The sequence below is a fragment of the Dermacentor variabilis genome, chromosome 10 (genome assembly GCF_050947875.1).
Source record: "Dermacentor variabilis isolate Ectoservices chromosome 10, ASM5094787v1, whole genome shotgun sequence".
Lineage (NCBI taxonomy): Eukaryota > Metazoa > Arthropoda > Arachnida > Ixodida > Ixodidae > Dermacentor > Dermacentor variabilis.
In genome coordinates, this window is record NC_134577.1 from 38,805,531 (window position 1) to 38,827,857 (window position 22,327).

The 22,327-nt window shown below is 48.5% G+C and overlaps 1 protein-coding gene across 1 annotated transcript in view; it reads right to left on the reverse strand.

Moving 5' to 3' along the window:
• The window catches only part of LOC142560351 (tyrosine-protein kinase transmembrane receptor Ror2-like), a 300,620-nt gene continuing 278,293 nt past the window's right edge, over window positions 1–22,327 (reverse strand). The window contains exons 4-10 of the mRNA XM_075672381.1: window positions 16,795–16,960; window positions 13,561–13,951; window positions 11,302–11,498; window positions 10,263–10,351; window positions 9,489–9,642; window positions 7,524–7,897; window positions 1–5,327 (exon numbers count right to left, since the gene is read on the reverse strand). Of these exons, the coding sequence (XP_075528496.1) occupies window positions 4,485–5,327; window positions 7,524–7,897; window positions 9,489–9,642; window positions 10,263–10,351; window positions 11,302–11,498; window positions 13,561–13,951; window positions 16,795–16,960 (2,214 nt within the window). The 3' untranslated portion in view covers window positions 1–4,484. The remainder of the gene's footprint in view (window positions 5,328–7,523; window positions 7,898–9,488; window positions 9,643–10,262; window positions 10,352–11,301; window positions 11,499–13,560; window positions 13,952–16,794; window positions 16,961–22,327) is intronic.

Below are 22,327 nucleotides of genomic sequence, written 5' to 3' on the forward strand. Positions count from 1 at the left end.
TTAGAAGTACCATGGTGCTTTTATGTACAAATGCCACAACATGTTTCCCACTTCCCAAACTGTACATCCAGACATACATGCAAGTGACGAGATAAGAAGAAACAATATGCTGCCACGAGCGGTGCCTGTGACTTTCCTGTACACACATGTGAAAGAGTTGCTTATTTGATGTGTCCAGTGCCACCATACAGCACCTCATATACACAACAGCACGGCGCCTACGGAGCTCGCACTCCTCCGAAGAAGCACAGCACTCATGCAGAAAACGGCTCTGTCGAAGGCGGCATATAACGTGATCAACAACAGACCTGAAAATGCCACCCTACGGCAAGTGCAGTTATGTAGACAAATGTATAAAACGCAGACGTGATCGACGTGCACATTTGTGGAATAATTGCCCACCCAAAAAACCAACAGCACAAAGATGCTTGTTTGCAATTGTCCCAGTGTCACACACGAACGTTTTCTGGCCAGTACCAAAATAACTCAAACACTTTGAAAGACTAAATATGCAAATAAAAAAGGTTACCACCTGGAGCTTTTAGTCCAGCTTACTCTAGCTCTGGTGTTTCTAACATTGATGACAGTAAGATTATTTAGATGTATATAGTTAACACATTCTAACGATTGCAGTGCAGGGTGTGTACGAAATTTGCTTTTTTTCCATCAAAAGTTTGACTCTGTTGAATGTGGAAATCTGCAGGTTACATTGACAATGTAAGAATAACTGCTGGGTGTTTAGGCTGCAATTAAATGCAAGAGAAAATGACAGAAACCAATGGCAGGCTTTAGGAAATCGTGTTGCCATTGAATTAAAGGTTGCTGTTTTGATTAAACATAATGCCACATAACAAGCTGAGACACCAACAGTAGCACCTCAGCATTGTAGCATGGAATGACTAGGAAAGAGTATATTGGACACAGATATTGAGCAGTACCTAAGAACTTGCAACGAAGAGTGCTTGCAGAATTGGTTCAGCTTGCAGAATAGAATAAAAGTTTAGTACCTGGAAAAATTATTATGCTCATCTAGTGAGCCTGTACAATGCACAACTTTTAGCACTTAAGCACACCAAACTTTAACGTGCGAAAAAAAAAATGTGACACAACATTTTCTTGTGTATGTTACAAACAGTTGGGGTGGCCTGGGCTTCATCTTCAAAAAATCATAATTTACTGAGCACAGTCAACAGTACTTAACTCATGTCATGCTAGTTTTGAGACTTCTTCTCATAAATTGGAAGTGCTTGAGAACCTCATTTCGCAAGTAGTTCAATAACAAGCATTTCACACAAGTTCACTGCAAAAAATCTCAGCATACATTATATACACACGCTTCTTGCCCTCATATAAAAAAAAACCTCAATCACTCCTGCCATTCTTCAAAAGGTTGTCTAGACAAGTGCCACTCAAATGCTATAAAATAGCCAATTACCATCACTACCTCATATTTTCTTTTGTGTAAAAGTCGCAAAGATGCAACTCATGAGTAAAAGACATGAGCAAAAGAAAAGAGTAAACATGTAAAATACACGAAGATAAAGTTTTCTAAGCAATAACAAAAACAATAGAACATATAAAATATAAATGGTGTCTTGCCAAGACGATTTAAAAGCATGTACACGTCCAAGAAGCCAAAGGTCTTTGCTGACGTAAAAAAAAGGACAAAAACGACATTCGGCTACACTAAAATGGTCACTTGTGTAAGAAGCCCCATTTCGGAAGCCCTTGTTACAATCATCAGAGGACAACAGAGTTTAGTATTGATAGATGGGATCAGGCACTTGGTCCCTGCTCTATCCCAGTACAGCAAGCCCACAGTAGTGTAGGCTGATCTGTTGGAATGTTTTCAGTTGCGCTCGTAGTCAGCGACGTGTCTGTACAAGCAAATGGATAAAATTTAATAGAAAGAGTGCCCAGCCTTGCAAATATTCTTTCTTCTGGCAAAGCACAGCATGCCTCGGGAAATGGCAAAAATTTTCTATTAATGCGTACATGATCACATCCCTGTCATTAAGCTACACATGAGCATAAAACTCCTGTTGCTTGCAATGTAAAGCTTAACGTAAGCAAGCATGTAAACTAACATTATTGCATTTAGTTTGGTACCAAGTGCACAAAAGGACTTCCAGCAATCGGTGCCCATAATTAGGTAGCAGTGAGAAGAGTGAGTAGGAAAACATTTAAGGAAAGCTATTTTCTCATGACATCACCAGAATGACATTTTTTTCAAGCCACAAACGAGCCTTAAACACCATAAGGTATGATTTGCTTGAAGTACAAATATTGCCTGCATGTTGGGGCACTGCTGCTCCCCCTCTCATAAAGTGAACAGAAAAAGAATGCAGATATGCATTACGTGAAAACCGACATTAATAAATGACAACATTCTGGAAGAAAACTTCACAAGTTCTGCGTTTATGAAGCCAAGGCTAGAATTCCAGTATGACACCTTTAATAGTACACCAAGTGCACCTGCTATCTTAATACTTCCTCACTTGAAAGAGTCTGGTCGACAGACAACATACAGTGCAATTTCACGAAGGTAATATTTCAACATAATATGCTGCGGGGCTAGTTGGTTCATCCTTGTGTGGGACAATAATAATAAAGGCCTGTCCCTTGTCGGCCTGACTGTCCCATCTAAAGCTTGTGCTTGTTATTCCAGACAAGGTGATGTCTGTGTAACAGAATAGAAAACACTAAGTGAGGTCATACTGTAGTGGTGTCTTGCACATGCAAATGACGATGTGTGCTGAAAAATGGCAGTCCAGCTTGCATTCAGTACACAAAATAGCCTTTTTTTTGTGCTTTCAGAGATGACCCAGAAGATTCCGCAAGTTGTAAACACCACGGATTATACATTTTACAGTGCATTTTGTGCTACTCTAACCTGGTGCCACAAAGAACTGGGTGTGGACAGGCTCTTCCCAGGTGCCGTGTCTCAGTTTATGAGGTGCACATATCAATTTACTGCAAGATCTATAAACTGGGAAATTTGAATATCATAAATGTGACAAATTAAGCTGCCTGGCCAAGTTCTGTAACTTACTAGCACTGATGTGCTTCCTTAAATAATGCATATCCGAACAGTGTGGTCATTTTGCAAGAACTGGCAGTTGAAATTTTAGGATCTTGCAAAGAACAGCAAAAACATAATTGCCAGAATACGCTAGCCTAGTAATGACTCCAATTCAAATGTAGGGAAAAATTTTCGAAAAAATTCTGTAGTAAAGAAATCTGCCTGTGTGTCATTGTACGATAAAAATACTAGTCATTGAGAGTAACAGTATCCTTGGTGCCTATTTTCGTGCCAAGGTTTCCTGAAGTGAAAAAATAATTCAACCCTTGCATGTGGGAAGAGGAAAATTTAAAATATGTTGTGAAAAACAGAACTGCATACATCTTTATCTCAGGAATCTATAAAGCATGTGATCACATGGTGTATATGTGCAACTTATGACAGTCTCACACAAAGTGTTTTACAGTGCTTTTGTGGTCCATGCAAGATTTAAACTTTCTTGTTTACCTGAAACACATCAGTAAAAGAAGAGATCTTTTCATTTGCACCCTAATTTACTGGTGTTTCGGTCAGTTGTTAGTGTCTTTGGGAATGTGCAACACCTACAGTGAATGACTTGTAGACCAAGGTGCATATGCCTGCCCTCTTAACTGCCTCTATAAAACCAAAATCACAATAAATAATTCATGGTTGATGGGCTACAACATGCTTTTTCACTTGTGCCCAGAGTTTATACTGAATGTAAGATTAGCACAGAGGCAATACTGTTGCTGTGTACCTCACAAGTCACATGCAGGGCATTGCTGATTGAAATTTTGGCACCGTGAATTAAAGTATTTCTTGTAATGATGCGGATGCCCAAAAGTCAAATCATGCAAAATGCACAGTACAGTCGGCGCGAGCTTTGTGCATAGCGCGGGAACGTCGGCATTCGGGGCGCTATGGAGGCAGCCAGCGACGTCTAACGGTAGTTGCTAGGCGCAAACGTGCCCAGCAGCTGCCGTCAGACTTCGGGCTCAGCAGCTAGCGTTAGACATCGCTGGCTGCCCCCAGAGTGCTCCGGAGGCCTCCGTTCCCGCACTCTACACTAGGGTGACGCCGACTGTACATGATTCAACTGTATGAGCTGTAAAACCGGAACGACGATTCTGCTTTTTAAAGCGGTGGGCGAACAAAAAAAAAAAAAAATGCTGGCGCGAAAGAAAGGACAGGTCAGGCCCGATGCCCGACGAATTCGCCTCGCTAACTCCAACACTCGCAATCTCGACGTTGATCTTTACAAAGTTGCGAACATAAACGGGCGGCACACCAAAAGCCGTGGTTGTCGGATCACCAACAAGTCCTCGTGGCCTAAAAGGCCGTACTGCTGAGAAGTTCGTACGAGCGGCCCCATGGTCGAGAGCACATGACTTCCGAAGCCACTGGTGTCGCAATACATGTAGAAGTTTTAGAGTCCCTGTCCTCATACGTGGACCATGTTTTCTTTGTCCCTGTGCTTGACTAGCTCGTTATGCAGTGTCCCGAGTGCCCTGTGGATCGTCTTGAAGCTGGGCCGGCCCGATGGCTTGCGACTCCAGCACGCTCTCATGAGCGCGTAGGCCGGCGCCGGCGCGCCTTCTGGGCAGCCGAGGCAGTTTCCCTCCTTGACGAATGCCACCACTTCCTCGTGCGTCATGCCGTAGTAGGGCTGCAGCGCGAACGAGAAGATCTCCCAGAGCACTACGCCAAACGCCCACACATCCGACTCGACAGTGAACTTGTTGTAGAGGATGGCCTCTAGTGGCATCCAGCGTATCGGGATGGCGTCGTGCTCGCTTCCGCGGTAGTAGTCGGCCGCGTACATCTTCTGCGAGAGGCCGAAGTCGGCGATCTTGACGACCATGTCGTCGCTGATGAGGCAGTTACGCGTGGCCAGGTCCCGGTGCACGAACTTGCGCTCGGACAGGTACACCATGCCGGCCGCGACCTGGCGCGCGATCGAGACGAGCTCCAGGTGGCTGAGCCGGACGTCGCTGAACATGTCGCCGCAGCCGCCCGACGGGTTGCGCACGATGTAGTTGGAGGGAGAGCAGGACCTGAGGTACTCGTTCAGGTCTCCCTTGCCCATGTACTCGAAGAGCAGGCACATGGGACTCCCCACGGCGCAGACGCCCAGCAGCTTGACAATATTGGGATGGTCGAACTCCGCCATGAGACAGGCCTCGCGCTCAAAGTCGCTCTGGAGGTCCTCAGATGCTTCCTCCTTCAGCATCTTGACCGCCACCGTGGTGAAGTCATCACCTTTGATGAGGCCGGGGGCCTTGGCCTGCGAGAAGGAGACAGGCGTTCAAGTTCTTCCACTGCAGGACAGACAGCTCAGTGCGAGGGCAGAAAACTAGAAAAAAAAAACAGCATATAATAGGGTTCAACATTTCGAACTGACTAGCGGGATTTGAAAGACATCATTTTGATGGGTTCTGGATTAATTTTATCCACTTGGGGTTCTTCAACGGGCACCTAAATCTAAGAACACGAAGGTTTTTTCATTCTACCTCTTTCGGAATACAGCCCTCGCGGTCGGGAATTGAACCCGTGACCTCGTGTTCAGGAGGAGAATGCCACACCAAATGGACCACAGCAGCAAATAACGCAATTGCAAACTACAGAGCAATAGACTGGCAAAAAATATTAATTGCTCCAAGTAGACCTGAAACACATGTTATGTAGGCAGTGGTACTTGGCTTTCCCTTAAATTTGCACAATGGTCAAGCATCATTTGCTTGAAGCACATGTGATGTCTACAAAAACATTTTTCAAAAGAAAACAAGGCTGACCTTTTTAGAGTGTATTAAACAAAAGTATGATTGCACTTGCATTAGTGAGAGGGACAGCACGCAAATGCTCATATTGGAACTACACTGTCAAATAGTGACACTGAGTTAAAGAACAAGAATGTCGATGGTGTTACTTACAAGAGGTTGATTATTACCTTTTCCCACAATGACTCATCAGGAAGATATAGACTCACATTTGATCACTAGCTACAGACAGCGCTTTATCACCTGTGAAGCGACGCTCTTTTTGTCGGCAATTCACATCAGGGCGTTTCGAAGTGTTTGCCAGAGGTACACCATCCAGGCTACCAAGGATTATTTAGTGTGGGGCTGTCCAGTCCATGCAAAGGCATACTGCGAATTCCTGTCTGAAATTCCCTTCAAGATGAACAGCACTGAAGAATTGATACTACTATTTCCGATAGCCTGGGAAGAGAAAGTGTGCCAAGCTTGGACGGCAGTGGTCAGTTTCTTCAAGATGTCGTCGGACCCATGACGCTACCAGTTATAGATTGGAGAAAGAGGCCCCCTTTAAAATTGTTAATCTCCTCTGGTGGGATTGAAGCCAAGATTGAGTATACTATTTAAAACATTTATTATTTTTTCTTCGGCAAGCTTCCACGTAATAAAGAACGTTTAAGGCACAACATTGCACCTCTGCATATTGTATGTACCTAGCGTAAGAAATAGATTTACCTAAACGTAGAAAATTCTTTTCTGTGTCTCTTACATCGGATAATACTCTGTCACTGCAATTTCAGTTATCACCATATACATACTAAACCAAATATTACGTCTTCAGAGCAATCACAAAAGCGCACTGGACAGCCTAACAATGTAATGCCCTATAAATTGCCACCATCACCACTCCCACAGCACCCACTTCCCACTACATTCATGCATTCCACATTCATGGCTAAGCGGCTGACCCAGGCTACTACCTAATCGGAAATCTACCTTGCATAACTTATCAGGGCCGAACCTGTTGAATAACGCAAGCGAAGCCCCGATATGAGGGCCTCGACTTTACTTTTACTCAATAAATAAAGTTGCAATTTCGCCCGAAAGGCGAAACATCGATTGCGATAGCAAATTAGTGAACAGCTAGCTGTACGAAGTAAAGATAGTTTTATCGGCTGTACAACCCTGTAAACATAGGCGTACTAACCAAATTGACAAGCATGGTGTCACGCGCGGACAACCAAACCTGCACACACACTACTCGATAACCGCGGAAACTCGCTGTCACAACGCAGCAGCGAGCGAATTGACCTTAGTGCTGCGTCTTGCATCCCCCAACGCGAACTAAGCCGCAAGAACACAGCGCGCGGCGGACTGTACCCCCGTTGTAGATTGGCATTCATGATACGACAGCCCGGCCTGGCGCGCGCGGCCGCCCAGGCCGCCCAGAGTAGAATGCGCCTCCTTGCGCATTCTACTCTTGCGCGCGACGGAAGACGGCGCGCTTCCGCCCCGCTTTTCTCCCTTTCGTGCGCGTGATTGAGCCGGCACGTTACGGCGCGCGGCGACGATTTTATTGCCATTGGACTTTATACGGAACCTCACGGCAACGCCGAAGGCAGAAATGCGCTTGGAGTGTCTATATGATAGCTATCGCGAAATAAACAGTTTTCTCTCTGCGCCGGAGCACTGAAAGCATGGCACGGAAAACAACCAGCGAGGCGCACCTGGAAGACGCGTCCGAAAGCCCCCTGCCCAATGTCTCTCAGGTAGATGATGTCGTTTCGCGGGTACTCGAGCTTCTCCAGGCGCGGGTGGAGCCTGGCAGCGGTGTGGTGGTAGGAGGCATTCGAGGGCAGCTTGTCCAGATCGATCTCCACGTCGGCCGTCGGCGTTGCGTTGTAACCGCCGCTACGGGAGCGGGCCCCGCCGTAGCGCCTCAGGCGGCGGCAGCCCAGCGCCAGCGACAGCAGCAGCACCAGCGCCGCCAAGCTCACGGCGGACACGAGGAGAACCAGCGCCGGCGCGAACGACGGCTCTCCGGGCGGCTCGAACAGGTCCAGGATGTCGCGCCCCGACACGTCGCCCAGGGTTGTGTTCTCTGCGGGAGAAAAAACGAACGAACGTCCGACCGTTTATTCTGAGTTGGGGCGAACGCTGTTTCGACGAGCGTCGAACTCTGCAGCACCGGAAGCTGTCTTCTCCACATCAACAGTTCTCGTGAGGGGAAGCAAGCTTAGCGCATGTTCGTTGCCTGCGTACGCAAATGTGCATGCGGAAAGAGAAAACGACCGGACTGACCCCTCCCCCCTCCCACACATACACTTGCCTTTCGCTATTCGCTGCTTGGGACAATGACTTTGGCCAAATAAATTGAAAGTTTAATTACCTCCAACATTTAACGTTATATGCTTTTAGAGAAAATTCATGACGACAGAATTTCTTGATTTCTTTTTGTTTAGGTTGGAACCGACGGCAGCGCTGCTACACATCTTCGTGAAACTGTGCGTGCAACCACACAGTCACGACGGTTACGGTAAGCGTCGCTGCCTTTATTAAATAAATGAGTGCTCACCAACAAGGATTCATTTCAGAGCCATCTCGATTATGAGGCTGGCTCTGAGTCGGCTATACAATCAGGACATCGTCCACCTTCTTGTGCTGTGAGGACCTAAAGCTTAGCGACTAAGCACCGCGTGCGAATGTCTCGTCTTGAATGTTGCAGGAAGTTTTCGCATGCGGAGCATTCGAAACTTATGTGACAACGGTTCCCGGCAAATACGGCAAATAACAGCACCTGAAACAACGCGCATCGCTTCCACCTGTAACACTTTGTTAGCATGTTAAGGCAGTGAACTGAAAAAAAAATTGACATTAATAAGACACTAGTCTATTTCTGAGCCCCCAGGGCAATAATACAATCGCTGTCACTGTAATCACTATAATCACTGTAACAATCACTGACCCGTCTGTCTTCTAATCTGCCCTGCGCACATGTATAAAAATGTTCAGCTGCCAGTTCTTGCCTGGCCTGTGTTATATACATGTATAAATTTTTTAAATGTGCATTTTTCGCACACCTACCTGCCGCGTGTGTCTTGTTGAAGAGTGCCATGTATTGCAAATATGAATTGTACCCTGTACTCTCACCCTAATTTCTTTTCGTTTTTTGAATTTTTTTTACAAACTATCTTTTACCGAAATCTGTGCTTGATTGTTGTCTTCAGTCGTTTTTTATTGCGTTAACGTATCATGTGTGAATTGTGTCCCCCCCCCCCCCCCCCCAATGTAATGCCTTTCGGGGCCTTTAGGGTATTCAAAATAAATAAATAAATAAATAAATATCTCGAATTATTTTGTAGCAGGGTTCGAAGCACTACGCGAGGTGCATGTTTCAGCTGGAGAAGAAATATTGCGTTACAATGAAGTATATAAAGAAAGCAAAGGTGGGAGCAAACAATGTTACTCTTGGTTGTGGCATGGAACCACCAGTTATTATTATGATGATGATGATTCGGTTTTAATGGGGCAAGGGCCACTTCGGGCCAACGAGCGCCAAATTGTGAGTGAGTGTTTATTGAAGCATATGTTTGAAAAAGCCTTGAAATTGGTTTTCACTCTGTGTATATTTATTAATTAATCAGGGCACACATGAAACTTATAATAGATCCATATTAAAAGACCTGACTTACCGCACTGGGGTATGGAACAGTGCTCCCATCGTTTCCTGGGGTCTGTTGTATAACACCAGGGCATGGGCTCTTCACCACCGGCATTTCGGCAGTAGTTCTCAGAGTTGAGCACTTCAGGGAATACCATTGGAGGTCTGTTGTGATGATGGGGCTCCTATGGGTAGTACATGAGTAAAACAAAAACGCACCAAATATGTAGTTACTGCAAACGACATTATCAGCATTTCGTTGTCCGTAAAGGCACTGCGCCAGTGCTGTAGTGCTTGAGGTTACTTTACTCGCTTGCTTGTATTACCGTCAGCACTAACGATTGCACATGGTACAGTTACATCCAACACATCTATTTTTTGTCCAGACTAACATACGCGTTATCTATCGCGGTTAAAGTATCTAAACAGGGTTCGTTGCAAGTGCACAGGCTGCCAACATTGCTGTGGTAACATTACAGCCGACATGTGATGATTCACTCCTCAGCACGTCATGTATACGTCACCATGACGTCTCTCTAAGGTCCAACCAGCCAAGTGACCGGGTGTGTTGCAAGCACACTCGGGCACTTACACACAGTACACATGCTGCAAACGTATACAGTACACAGGCTGCAAACATTTCTGCGGTAATATCACAGACAACATGTGCTGATTCACTCCCATCAGCACGTCATCTCTATGTCACATTGACATACACTCTACTATCGTGTGCGCAGCCAGCCATATGTGAAAAACAAGAGACAATAAATGTACACCACCATGAATAAATTCCAAACTAACTTGCCTGCACATCCCATCGCTGACACGGAATGCCAGACTTGGTCACGTTGACACTTCCTTGGTAGAAGCGACCACGGCCTTTGATGCAGTTCACTGATTTACAGGGAACAGGGAAAGGATAACAAGAAAATCAGCACGATTAACATCAAAAAGACAAGGGACGAACATAAAAAATTGAGGTAAGGGTTCAATATCTTCAAACAACTGGAACGTAATCAACAAGTCTGTGCGCTAAGCACTGGAAAACTAAGGCCCAAACAACAATAAAATCGCAGTTTCGCCCGAAAGGCGAAGCATCGAGAGCTTATTAGATACTCACACAAAGCAAGGTTCTTAGTTTTATCGGCCGTAGAAATGGCCATAAACATTAGCTTGGCGAGCGTGGTGTCGCGCACGCACAGACAAACATGAACATCTTGAAGGGGCAGCGCGAAAAGGCGAAGACAGAAGGCAGGAACACACAGGTCAGCGCTGTCCTGTGTGTTCCTGCCTTCTGTCTTCGTCTTTTAGCGCTGCCTTTTCAAGATGTTCAACCAGTACCAACTCGCCCAAATGTCGATCCTTCTACAGACAAACATGAACAGATCTCACTAGATGACCTCACTCTGGCTCAGCCGCGCGCACAGCCTTACGCAGTCACGGCCGAGCTAGAGGAGGAGACGCGCGCTCTCATCTTTTAGCGCGCGCTTGGTCACGTGACCTGTAACACTGGGCGCGCGCACCACGCCACCGTTCTTCAAACACCCGTTTTTATCGGCTAATACACGTTTTCCCTCGCACACGCAGCGCACGGGGCACGATCTTATCACACTTGGACTTTATACAGTACATCACAGCGACAGCGTCCAATACAATTGCTTTCGCAATAAAAGAAATGTGTCCTCTATGGATTTCAGCACGCTAGGCTGGCTATACATATGGGGGTGGGGGGGGGGGGACTTTCAAAACTGTTTGACACTGGACAGTAGTCATGCCGCCATATGCCGACAACGACTTTCATAATTTTTTTTTATCTAACGATATGATAGGAACGTTTCGCGTACCGGTGACCTCGTCTTCCTGGAAGTCCGTGAGATGTGCATGCGAGCACAGGCCGTTCTCCTTGTAACTGGGTAGCAGGTCGCAGTCAGGCAACCGGAAGTGGCCGCGCGACTTGAAGAAAATGCCGCGCTGCTTGTTGTCCTCGATCATGGCCCACTCGTTGTAGCAGAAGAGCTCGCGAACTGCGATGCAGTCCTCGCTGCGCGTGAAACGCGGAGAACACGGTCACAAACGCGGGCCACATCGAGTAAGGCTCTGCAGCCCGTTCGCGCTACTTTGTGATAGGATGGACAGGCGATAACAAAACTCTGCGGGCCCTGGTAAAGCGCAGCATTCCACATCGTTCCGGTCGAATTAGATAGCATTCGGCTGGTCCTCGAAAACCATCGGGCTGCCATCGGTGAGCTTCAGATTTATACTCCCGACAGCTATCAGACTCACCTCCGTACTACACGCTGCGCGTTTTCGCACCTGCAGCCTATCGCGACATCGATATTCCCCTTTGTCGTGCCACTACGCCGATAGTGGGCCCTGTGTAATCATCACCAACAGGATGTCTGCGTGCTCTCGACCGCGAGAACGCAGACACCTCAATCCCCAACGTGCAGGATGCGTCGTGCACTCTGCATGCCTCACCGTGAGGCAATGAAACATTTAGCACGTTGAGGTATCAACCTATTGGCCCGACTGCGATGTCGATACAGGGCCAGTCTTTCAGCCAATAGCAATGATGCTCGGCACTGGCCGGAGTGCCTAAATTTATATAGCACGGATTTATTTTTTATACTGACCCTCAAAGCTGACATAGTAACTTTCTAGGTTACACAAATGTGCGCACACCTCCCACATATACTGCCTGTCAGCAATTGAACGAAGCTACTCAGAGAGGCGGTCTTTCCCTCAGTATGCCTATGCTTGCAGAGAAACAAGCTTTTCAGGTGCCTTCTGCGAATGTGGAGGCACAATCGAAGCCGCGTCGAAGTTCGCATATACAGATAGCTAGTATAGCCTGAAGTAGGGTGGAGTATCACGCTTCGATTTGCGCTCATGAAGCACTCCCCAATTTGCTAATTATTACCTTAGCAGGGAGCACGATTGCAGCGCTTTCTTTCCCACAACTACACTATATATTATAGCTCCAGGTTTTAGGTTCCCAAACTGCGTATCACGGTCACACAAGGAGGTCTCTGTGCTTGCATCCACGTTGCATGTAAAGGCTTACTGTAAACGGTAACAAGGTCACGTTTTGCTCTGCACTCATCCAGTTGTGCCATGCGTGCTAATTAATCCATTCGCAGAGATTGGGGTGGCGACCGCCTATTTCCGCCACTGGGAATTCGGTTAAGTGTATGGTATGTGGTATATGGTAGTGTATGGATGGTGTATGGTGTTTACTTGATTCATGTCGCCAGCGCGAAGTAAAACAGGACACAAGGAACAGGGAGACACGACAAACCCTGGACCCAACATCACTAGTGTTTGTGGTGCATATGTATCTTCACAGCAAAATAATTTACACCCTTAAAATGCAAGGGTGTACATCGATTTATAGCACCCTTACACCCAGAAGGCGTGAAAGGGTGCGAGTTACATAGACCGATTTACACCATTATTCACTCTTATGAATGTCAACTATTTTACAGACTTCTTTGCGTCCCGTTTTCTGTTGCGCTGATAGCGTGGAATCAACAGTATCTTAACTTTGAAAATTAACACGGAATCAGCAAGGCTTCCGTATGGAAGCCGAAACGTCTTGTCTTTTAATAAGATTTACTTGGTCGGTGTACGTCTTTCTTTGTCAACAGCATAGCAACCAACAAGCCCGTCCAAGAGCATCACTTACGTGGCGTTTTTACGTGAAATGTTATCGGTGTTATCGCTCTTTAGCGCCTTATCCATCCACGTCGAACCGTTATGAACCGTGACCAAACGTACTCAGGCGGCGGCTTCCTATGGCATCGCCACGCGGACCGCACCTTGAAAGCGACCTGCGATGCCGACAAACAGTGCCGACTGCTGATAGCTTCGCGCGCTGTGTTCTCGCCGCATCGTTGGCGTTGAAGCAAGAGGCAGCACGAGGGCGAATTCACTCCCTGCTGCGGGCGCTATCTTGAAAGCGGTCGTCTTACGGGACGGACGGTTTTCTCGTTGGGCAAGCACAGAAATGCTTACGAAAGAAAGAAAGAAAGAAAGAAAGAAGGAAAGAAAGAAAGAAAGAAAGAAAGAAAGAAAGAAAGAAAGAAAGAAAGAAAGAAACTCACCGGCAGAGCGGCTTGGCGATGGCGAGCCGGGCGCGCCACTCGCACTGCGGGAAGGCGTAGTGGCAGATCATCACCTCGGCGGCCGAGCGGCACGGCTCGAGCAGCGACGAGATGAGCTCGTCCCAGAGCTGCTGCGTGAGCTGCTCGTTGAGGACGACGGGCGACGCGTCCTGGCTGATGTTGTAGTAGACCAGGCCCGTGCCCAGGAAGCGCCGGCACGCCGATCCCGTGTACGGCGAGCAGAAGCCCTGCGGCACGTCCTCCGCGGCCGACGACCCGGTCACCGAAGAGGCCTCGTCCTCGTCGTCGGGTCGCGACTGCTGGGCCTGAACCATGACCGAGGAGTCGTCGCTGCTGCGCGGTTCGACGGCTGCCTCGGTGGTGCTGGACGCTGAAAAAGAAGGAAGCGCCGCCGTTCAAGCATTTCTCGGGGGAGCTTTTACGGAAAAGACCCCGCTCGCCCAAGATGGCCTACGAAATGAAAAAGGAAGTCCTCCGCACGCCCTCCTCTTGAGCGCCGATACGCAACGAAGAGAGGTGGAATGGAGGCAACATCGTGTGTGAAAGATCGTAAGTGGACGGAGTAATTATCGAAAACACAGGGTGCGAACACTCGAACGTTCAACCAATCAAGACAGAAGTTTACCCGACGGTGGGGGGGGGGGGGGCTTGAAGTAATTAACAGTGGTCGAACAATGGACGCCTACGTCAGGGCGTAGACAAGTCCCCTTGTCGAAACGTTAGCTCCACTCTGAAGCATCCATTGTTCGCCCACAGTAATGTGTTCAGCATTGTTCCCAAGCCAAATCACCAAGAAGTCAGCGCACTAGAAATCTCCTAACGGCAGAACATATGTGTGCTACGCTGCATGAATATGAAACGAGAATAACCGAGTTGAACACGTTCATCTGTTCTAAATCCATCACAGTAATTCTAACACGGAGCAAGTTTATTCCGCTGGAATGTGTCGGAGCAAGGCCGTGCTCAAGTTTATGAGCAGCCGTGGTCAGAGAAAGCTGAGTTAGCAGCAGCGTTTTCTGGCACCTCCATCGCTTACGCAGGAGCGCGACCTGACACTGCTGACGTCATGCAGACGCCTTTTCCATGTATCAGGTCTACGCAGTTTTGTTGGGTTGTAAAGGCTCCAGCGAAATAGCCAGGCCTGATTGCCAGGAATTTTCGCTAGGCGGAGTTAGACTATGTCGTAGATGGGCCAAAATTAAACATAACAGAAAAATCACAGGGAATAGAGGTATGTTTATCGTCCCTGTTTTTCTTGTGCTACCTTATAATCATATTTTAATGACATCTCCGGAAATGACGGCACAGATGAACAAAGTTTAAAGCGCCTAACCTAGACCGGTCCTACGAGAGCGTCGAACGGGTAGGCTGTACAAGATCACGTGGGCAGAATTCAAAAGCGCCGCCTAATTGGCCGAGAGAACGATTCACGAGACGCCTCGCAGATGGCGCCAGGAGTACTGCAGGCCAATAAAATGAGCGAACGCGAGTGCCTGCGCAGCAGTTTTCGCGGCTTGTTGGGCGGTAAAACGCTCTGCACAGCAATAAACGACACCTGCTATTTGTAATTAATTTTAGAGAGTGAATTTTGCTAACAACAGCAACGACGGAGCGAGCATTAACGGGATACACGCATAATACTTTTCGCTGGCTGTGTCTTAACGCGCGCAAGTAGGTATATCATACAAATCCAGCGCTGAGTTTTCTGGATTAACGGATGTGGATGACACAGAGCTCAAAGAGTGATAGGTGTAGAAAGAATGACACACACTTGTGACTACGCTCTATTTCTGATAATGATCGATGGAGCGATGTTTGACAATACTATTCGATAGCATGCACAAAAAAGGCACCAGTTCCATTGAGAAAGAGAGAGAGGGAGGATTATGTGAGTCATTCGAAAGAAGAGATCTGGCGCAAAAAATTAAAGGAATTGGGCAGCGAAAGCATTGGTATACGGAAAGGTAATCGATGGCTATAATACTTTTCTTGAACAAAAAGATAGAAAATAAACGTGCATTGTGTAGTGAAAAAGCACGCACGGCAATGAGGGCGCAATTCAGTTCAGAATTTCAAGAATTGCTGGCACGCATGCAACGCATACAGTGCGCCAGGTCTTGTCTGTATATTCACCCTTGCACTTCCCCCTGCGGCCTCTCGTAGACTCGGGTATTCAACGTGTGCAGCAATTGACGTAAGCACCTGCTTGCTTCAAACACTCGCTTTATATACGACGGCTTTCAGAAGCAGGCAGGCAAGATTATTGGCCACACGTACAATATGAGCAAAGTGGAAAGTAGAAAAAAAAAAAAGAAAACCCCGATAGGCAGCGACCATGTGCTACAGCGAGGCAGCTTGAGATTAAGAACTGCGACGACGAGTGTCCGGTTGCCGACAAAACGCAGCGCGCCTTACTGAAGGTCGTCGGCACAATACTCTTGGCACATATGTACCGAACGCAAATTCTACACCACGAGCAGGATTCTGATTGCACGAGTCCACTTCCGCATTCACTTCGCTTCGATCCGCCAGCTTTATTTTTTTTCTCGTAACGAGCGAGTTGCACAACGCGGTGTCCCGAAACGCACTTCAGCTGAGAACTCCAACGCAATGCTTGAGCACGGCGCGAGGTATATAACATACACGATGCGCGAAACCGTCGAGCTCAAAACCGCCAAATCTGGGCTTTCCGAGGGAACACAACTATAGATTGAAACAACCATGGACACGTCAGTACAGATGGTGTGGCTGCTAAATAAACCAGAAAAAAGAAAAATAAGTATTACGTAATGTCATATGCACATATAAACACCGTGTAATGGAAAATCGCGGCGGTTAACCGAACGGCACAGCGCTTGATTTCTCAGCACCAGCAGATGGAGTCCTACACAGGGCGCTCTCCACAGAAGGTATCAACGCGAACTTTCCACGGCGAGGCCACTTCCGCGCTTACGTCACAGCATTAATAATGCACCGTTTAGAGAGCTCGCATGGTTTGGAAAATGCACGTGAAACCGAAGCTCCAACTTAAAAGGGCGCGGCGCGAACGTGTACGATGCACGAAACCGCCGTGCTCAGAAACCCCGAAACCAAACGTTTCCTCGACGCAAAGCACTAGTGAATTCTAGCGCACGGTCGGTACACCAGCACTGCGTAGGCTGAGTGCGAAAACAAAACAGAGCGAGCCCAGCAGGTGCACGGCGCTCGGCTTACCTGGCGCCTGGGATCCTTCGACCTGGACGACGAACTCACGGGCCTCGCTCACTTCAGTGCGGTTCTCCCCGACGACGTTGGTCGCGCGGCACACGTACAATGCGCTGCCGGTCGCATTGACGCTCAGCTGGGACTCCGACGTTCCCGACGACTCGGCCGTGGACACCTGGGAGCGGGGCGAAAGTAGAGGACGCGCGATCGCGTCTTTCTCAGTTCACGGGCCCCGAGCGCACAACCACGACGCTGACGCCATGCGCGCGAGCGATCGCAACGCCCGCGTGTGTCGGCGTTCGTCGTTAGCGCCGAGGGCCGCCTGGCTAACGTTTTTCCCCCTTCGGGGGAAGCGACCCTCACTTTCTCTTTCCCCCCCATTCTCTCCCGCACTTCCCGTGTTTCCCCACCGTTTTCGAACCGGAAGTTCGCTCTTGATTCCGCAAGTCGTCATCAGATGGCACCAAGAGCTTCATTGAAATGTGCTGCCCACTGGCGGTGAGCCTATGAACTAGACACTTTCGGCGGTTTGAAGAAGCGGGAACTTTGGACGGCACACGAAGACGGGCGAAACAGCGTGATGAGAGGTTACGTGAAAAACCGAGGTAAACAGGTCGAAGTCCCGTATTGACGAGGAAAAGCTATTACGCCTGATCAGTTATAAAGCGGAGCACCATGCCAAAAGTGACAATGAACATATTGTCAAGACAGGCGGCGAACGAATGAGAAACATTTGTGAATTTGGTGTCCGATTTGCAAGATACCAGTGAAATGACCACAGCTCTATTCGCAGAGATCCAGAGAGAGAGAGAGAGAGAGAATATAGAGACATATTAGTTGGTGACGCTTTGTCTGCGGCTTTGTGAACCGTAGGTTACATGTAGTAAGCTGACTATAGGCAGCACGATAAAGTATGAAGACGGCGATACCACGGCGTGGCTTGAAAATCAGCGGATAACACTGAGGAAGGGAAACGGACGTACAAATTGCTTAAGCGAAAGAAACTGTGGTTGCGTCTTCGTTACGATACTGCGATCGTATTTAGTAGATCATAGACTGCCGCTTTGAGTCTTTCATCGAAATATTTTAGTGCCCCTGTTCTAAACGTATAGGTTTGTTTCCACAGAAAAACAAGAGAACCACGAGAAGCGGTTGAGGCGGCAATCGAAAAGTGAAAGGGACTTCATCAGCGCCGTGCTCAAGCTGTTCTTTTTAATATTGGTTCTAAGATGTGTGTCCTTAGCCTTTCAAGGTTTGATAACTAGAAAATTAAAGAAAAAGGGAGACCCTACCTAAATACACAACAGAGAAATTATTTCGCTCGGCCTTCTGTACACATATTTTGAAGAGGTTTGCAGCAGATAAAGTAAAATTAACTGTTTGTCGCCCATTCTTCATTTAGGCCTTCAGCTGTCTTGACAAAATTGTCGTAAATCGGCGCATCGTAAACGAAAAAAAATAAAGCGTTCGATTTGCAACTTTTTAACTTAACTATAGACATCGTGATACTGCAAATTATTAAGAGAGCCAAAGCGGAATCGTTAAATTATACATCGCACTGAAATACGCAATCGATTTGCGAATATGACTTTTCGCAGAATTCACATAGACAATGTAAACACTTCATGTAAGTCGTATAATAATGTCTAATACTTGTCCGCTGTTGCGTTTCGCCTGCGACACGTGGTTTTGCCGGCGCGACTGCGGCGGGCGGCAGACATTTTGGCCCGATCGTCGTCGCCGCAACACTCATCGCCAGGTGTTTCCAGGCGCGTCTGCGGCGATGCGACCGCCTAGGGATCCTCCTCGCATTCCAGTCATTGTGCCCGAAACAGGCGATGCCAAAGCAGGGATCTCATTCCAGTTATTGGGCCCGAAACAGGCGATGCCAAAGCAGGGATCTCGTTCCAGTCATTGTGCCCGAAACAGGCGATGCCAAAGCAGGGATCTCATTCCAGTTATTGGGCCCGAAACAGGCGATGCCAAAGCAGGGATCTCGTTCCAGTCATTGTGCCCGAAACAGGCGATGCCAAAGCAGGGACCAGCCTCTCATTACAGTCATTGTGTCCGACCGGCAGCGCCACGACAGGGTGCTACGAGATCGTGCGCAGCGCCACGACAGAGTGCTACGAGATCGTGCGCAGCGCCACGACAGAGTGCTACGAGATCGTGCGCAGCGCCACGACAGGGTGCTACGAGATCGTGCGCAGCGCCACGACAGGGTGCTACGAGATCGTGCGCAGCGCCACGACAGTGTGCGTCACCATTAGCCCATTGTACATTCACGTGCTCGTCTTTTGAGGGGTTCCTTCTTGCCCTCAACTGCGAGAGTATAAAAACAGCTGCCCCCGGACGCCAAAAGGAGGGCTCCGATTTCTTCTGTTGAGTGAAGTGCTCTCCCGTCTCTCTACTTCGGTCAAACCTGACCGCCAACTCTTTGCGATGTTAAAATAAACAAGTTGTTTCGTTGTTACCAGTCGACTCATGCTTTGCCGGGACCTTCGGATGCTTCGAGTTGTACCCCAGGCCGCCAGGCCAACGCTACCCTTGGGGCTTGCGACCCAGGTACAACCACGGGCGTCAGCGCCGAGTTCACAACCGATCGCGCCAGCAGTCTGATCCAAACATCTGGTTGGCAGCGGTGAGATCGCCTACGACTTCAAACAACGGTCTGCCAGCGGCGAGATCGCGACAACGGAGGCCAGCAGCAAAGAGATGCAGTTGACTGTATGCTGAGCAGCTCAACGACGATCCGGGAGCAGTGCAACGAGCCCTGTGTGACGACTGGTTGCCTGCAGCGGAACGACTGCGCGGAATTCCTGCCTGCGAGGTTTGGTGAGTGCGGGACTTTCTTCTTCTGAGCTTTGCCAGGCTTTTTGTTAGTGTCAGAAACAGAGCTGGTAATTGTGGTTGTCGTTGCTGCCGGGTTAGTTTGCGGCAAGACAATAGTAAGCAGTAGAGAAAGCAGCATTCAGAGCAGCCATGGATTTGAAGTCGTTGCGCAAACCGAAATTGTTGGAGCTTGCAAGAGAGTTGGGTCTGGATGTCTCAGACAAACTAAGAAAACCTGAACTGCTAAAGGCTATTCTTCAGTTAGAGGCTGAGGATGACGAGCTGTCGGAATGCCTTGAGACTATTGAGGAGAGGTCAAAAAGACAGGAGCGCGAACTTAAAGAGCAAAAAGAGAAACAGGAGCGCGAACTTAAAGAGCAAAAAGAGAAACAGGAGCGCGACCTTAAAGAACAGAAAGAGCGAGAGCAACAAGAGCGTGACCGTCAACACGCTTTGGAAATGAAGCGTCTTGAGGTAGAGATGGAACGCGCTCGTAATGGAAGTCAGGCACACGGTGCAGGAGAACGCGTATTGTTCAAAATGACTGACCTGATGCGGCCGTTTAAGCTTGGAGAGGACATTGGTTTGTTCCTGGTTAACTTTGAGCGAACGTGCGAGAAGCAGGGGTTCTCTCGAGAAACGTGGCCACAGCGCTTGCTCACTTTGTTACCCGGCGAGGCGGCCGACGTAGTCGCTCGCTTGGATAGAGAGGAGGCAGAGGATTTCGACACAGTGAAATCGAGTCTTCTAAAAAAGTACCGGCTGTCTGCGGAGGCGTTCCGTCGGAAGTTTCGGGAAAATGAGAAAGGCAAAAGTGAGTCTTATACAGAGTTTGCGTATAGGCTTATGTCGAACATGCAGGAGTGGCTCAAAGAAGAGAAAGCGTTTGGTGACCACGATAAAGTTCTGCAGTGTTTCGGGCTAGAACAGTTTTATAGTCGGTTACCGGAGAACGTGCGATACTGGGTCTTGGATAGGCCAGACGTTTGTACGGTGGCTAAAGCCGCTGAGCTAGCCGAGGAGTTTGTGACGCGTCGGGCTCGCGGAGCTAAGGACGGTCAAAAGGGTGAATTTGGCTCGAAGTTCGAGAGGCCGAAGTTCACACCCATGAGAGCAAAGGGGAACACGCGTAGTGCGGATGCGAGTGGAAGCAGTGCGACCGAACCTAAGGAGACGGCGGCAGCCGAGGCCGAACGCAGAAAGCGGTTCGAGATGAGGCGAGCGGGCGTTTGTTATACGTGCCAGAAGCCGGGTCACTTTTCGGCGCAGTGTCCGGAAACAACACCAAAAGTTGTGTTTTTTTCAATAGGCAGCACTGACGAGAACATGAAGCTTCTCGAGCCTTACATGCGAGACCTCCTCGTGAACGGGAAAGAGTGCCGAGTGCTTCGCGATTCCGCAGCTACGATGGATGTAGTTCACCCGTCTTACGTAGAACCCCATATGTTCACGGGCGAGTGCGCGTGGATCAAGCAAGCCGTGGAAGCTCATAGCGTGTGTCTGCCAGTAGCAAAGGTGCTTATTGAAGGACCTTTCGGAGCGCTTGAGACAGAGGCGGCAGTGTCATCTATGCTGCCCCCCCAGTACCCGTACCTATTTTCAAACAGGTCCGATCACCTCCTGCGCGAGAAGGGGCTTTTGTTTGGTGAAGCTAGTGTTCAGGCCTTAACCAGATCGAAGGTTCGGGAGCTCGCTGCAAAGGCGGTAGTTGCGGGGCCGACGTTATCAAACAACGAAAAAGGGTCAGAGGCGCAGCAAGCTGATATTCCGAGCACGCCCGAACTGAATAAACTTGAGTCTGTAACGTTAAAGGCGCCAGATACTGGAGAGGAAACGCCCGACACGGGAAAGTTAGAAGAGCTATCTACTGATTTGCTCATCGCGCCTACGTCAGACGGACTTGATAGGTTGCTAAAAGTCAGCCGGTCGGCTTTGATAGCCGAGCAAAAAAAGGATGGCAGCCTGGAAAACGTGCGCTGCAATGTCAAAGAAGGTATCGCCAGGAAAACTGCGCGTTTTGTGGAAAGGGGTGGAGTCCTGTACCGGAAGTATCTAGACCGAAGAGGAGTGGAGTTCGATCAGCTGGTCGTGCCTCAATGCTATCGTCAGGATCTGTTGCGCTTGTCACATGGGGGTTCGTGGTCCGGACACCTAGGAGTTAAGAAAACTAAGGACCGTCTCTTGCAAGAGTACTATTGGCCAGGGTGTTTTCGGGACGCAGACCATTTCGTGAGGACATGTGACACTTGTCAGCGGGTGGGCAAACCAGGGGACAAATCGAGGGCGCCGTTGAAATTGGTACCTATCATTACGGAGCCTTTTAGACGGCTCGTTATTGATACTGTGGGACCTCTGCCGGTAACAGCCACGGGGTACAGACACATTTTGACTGTGATCTGCCCAGCGACAAAGTTCCCTGAAGCAGTGCCGCTTAAAGAACTCAGCTCAGTTGAGATAGTTAATGCACTACTGTCCATATTTGCGCGAGTTGGTTTTCCTGCAGAAATTCAATCAGATCAGGGCACAGTGTTTACTAGCGCTTTGACGACAACTTTTCTCGAAAGGTGTGGGGTAAAGCTGTTACACAGCTCAGTGTACCACCCACAGTCGAATTCCGTTGAGAAGCTCCACTCCGTCATGAAGCGCGTGTTGAGAGCGTTGTGTTTTGAACATCGAACTGACTGGGAGCTGTGTCTGCCTGGGGTGATGT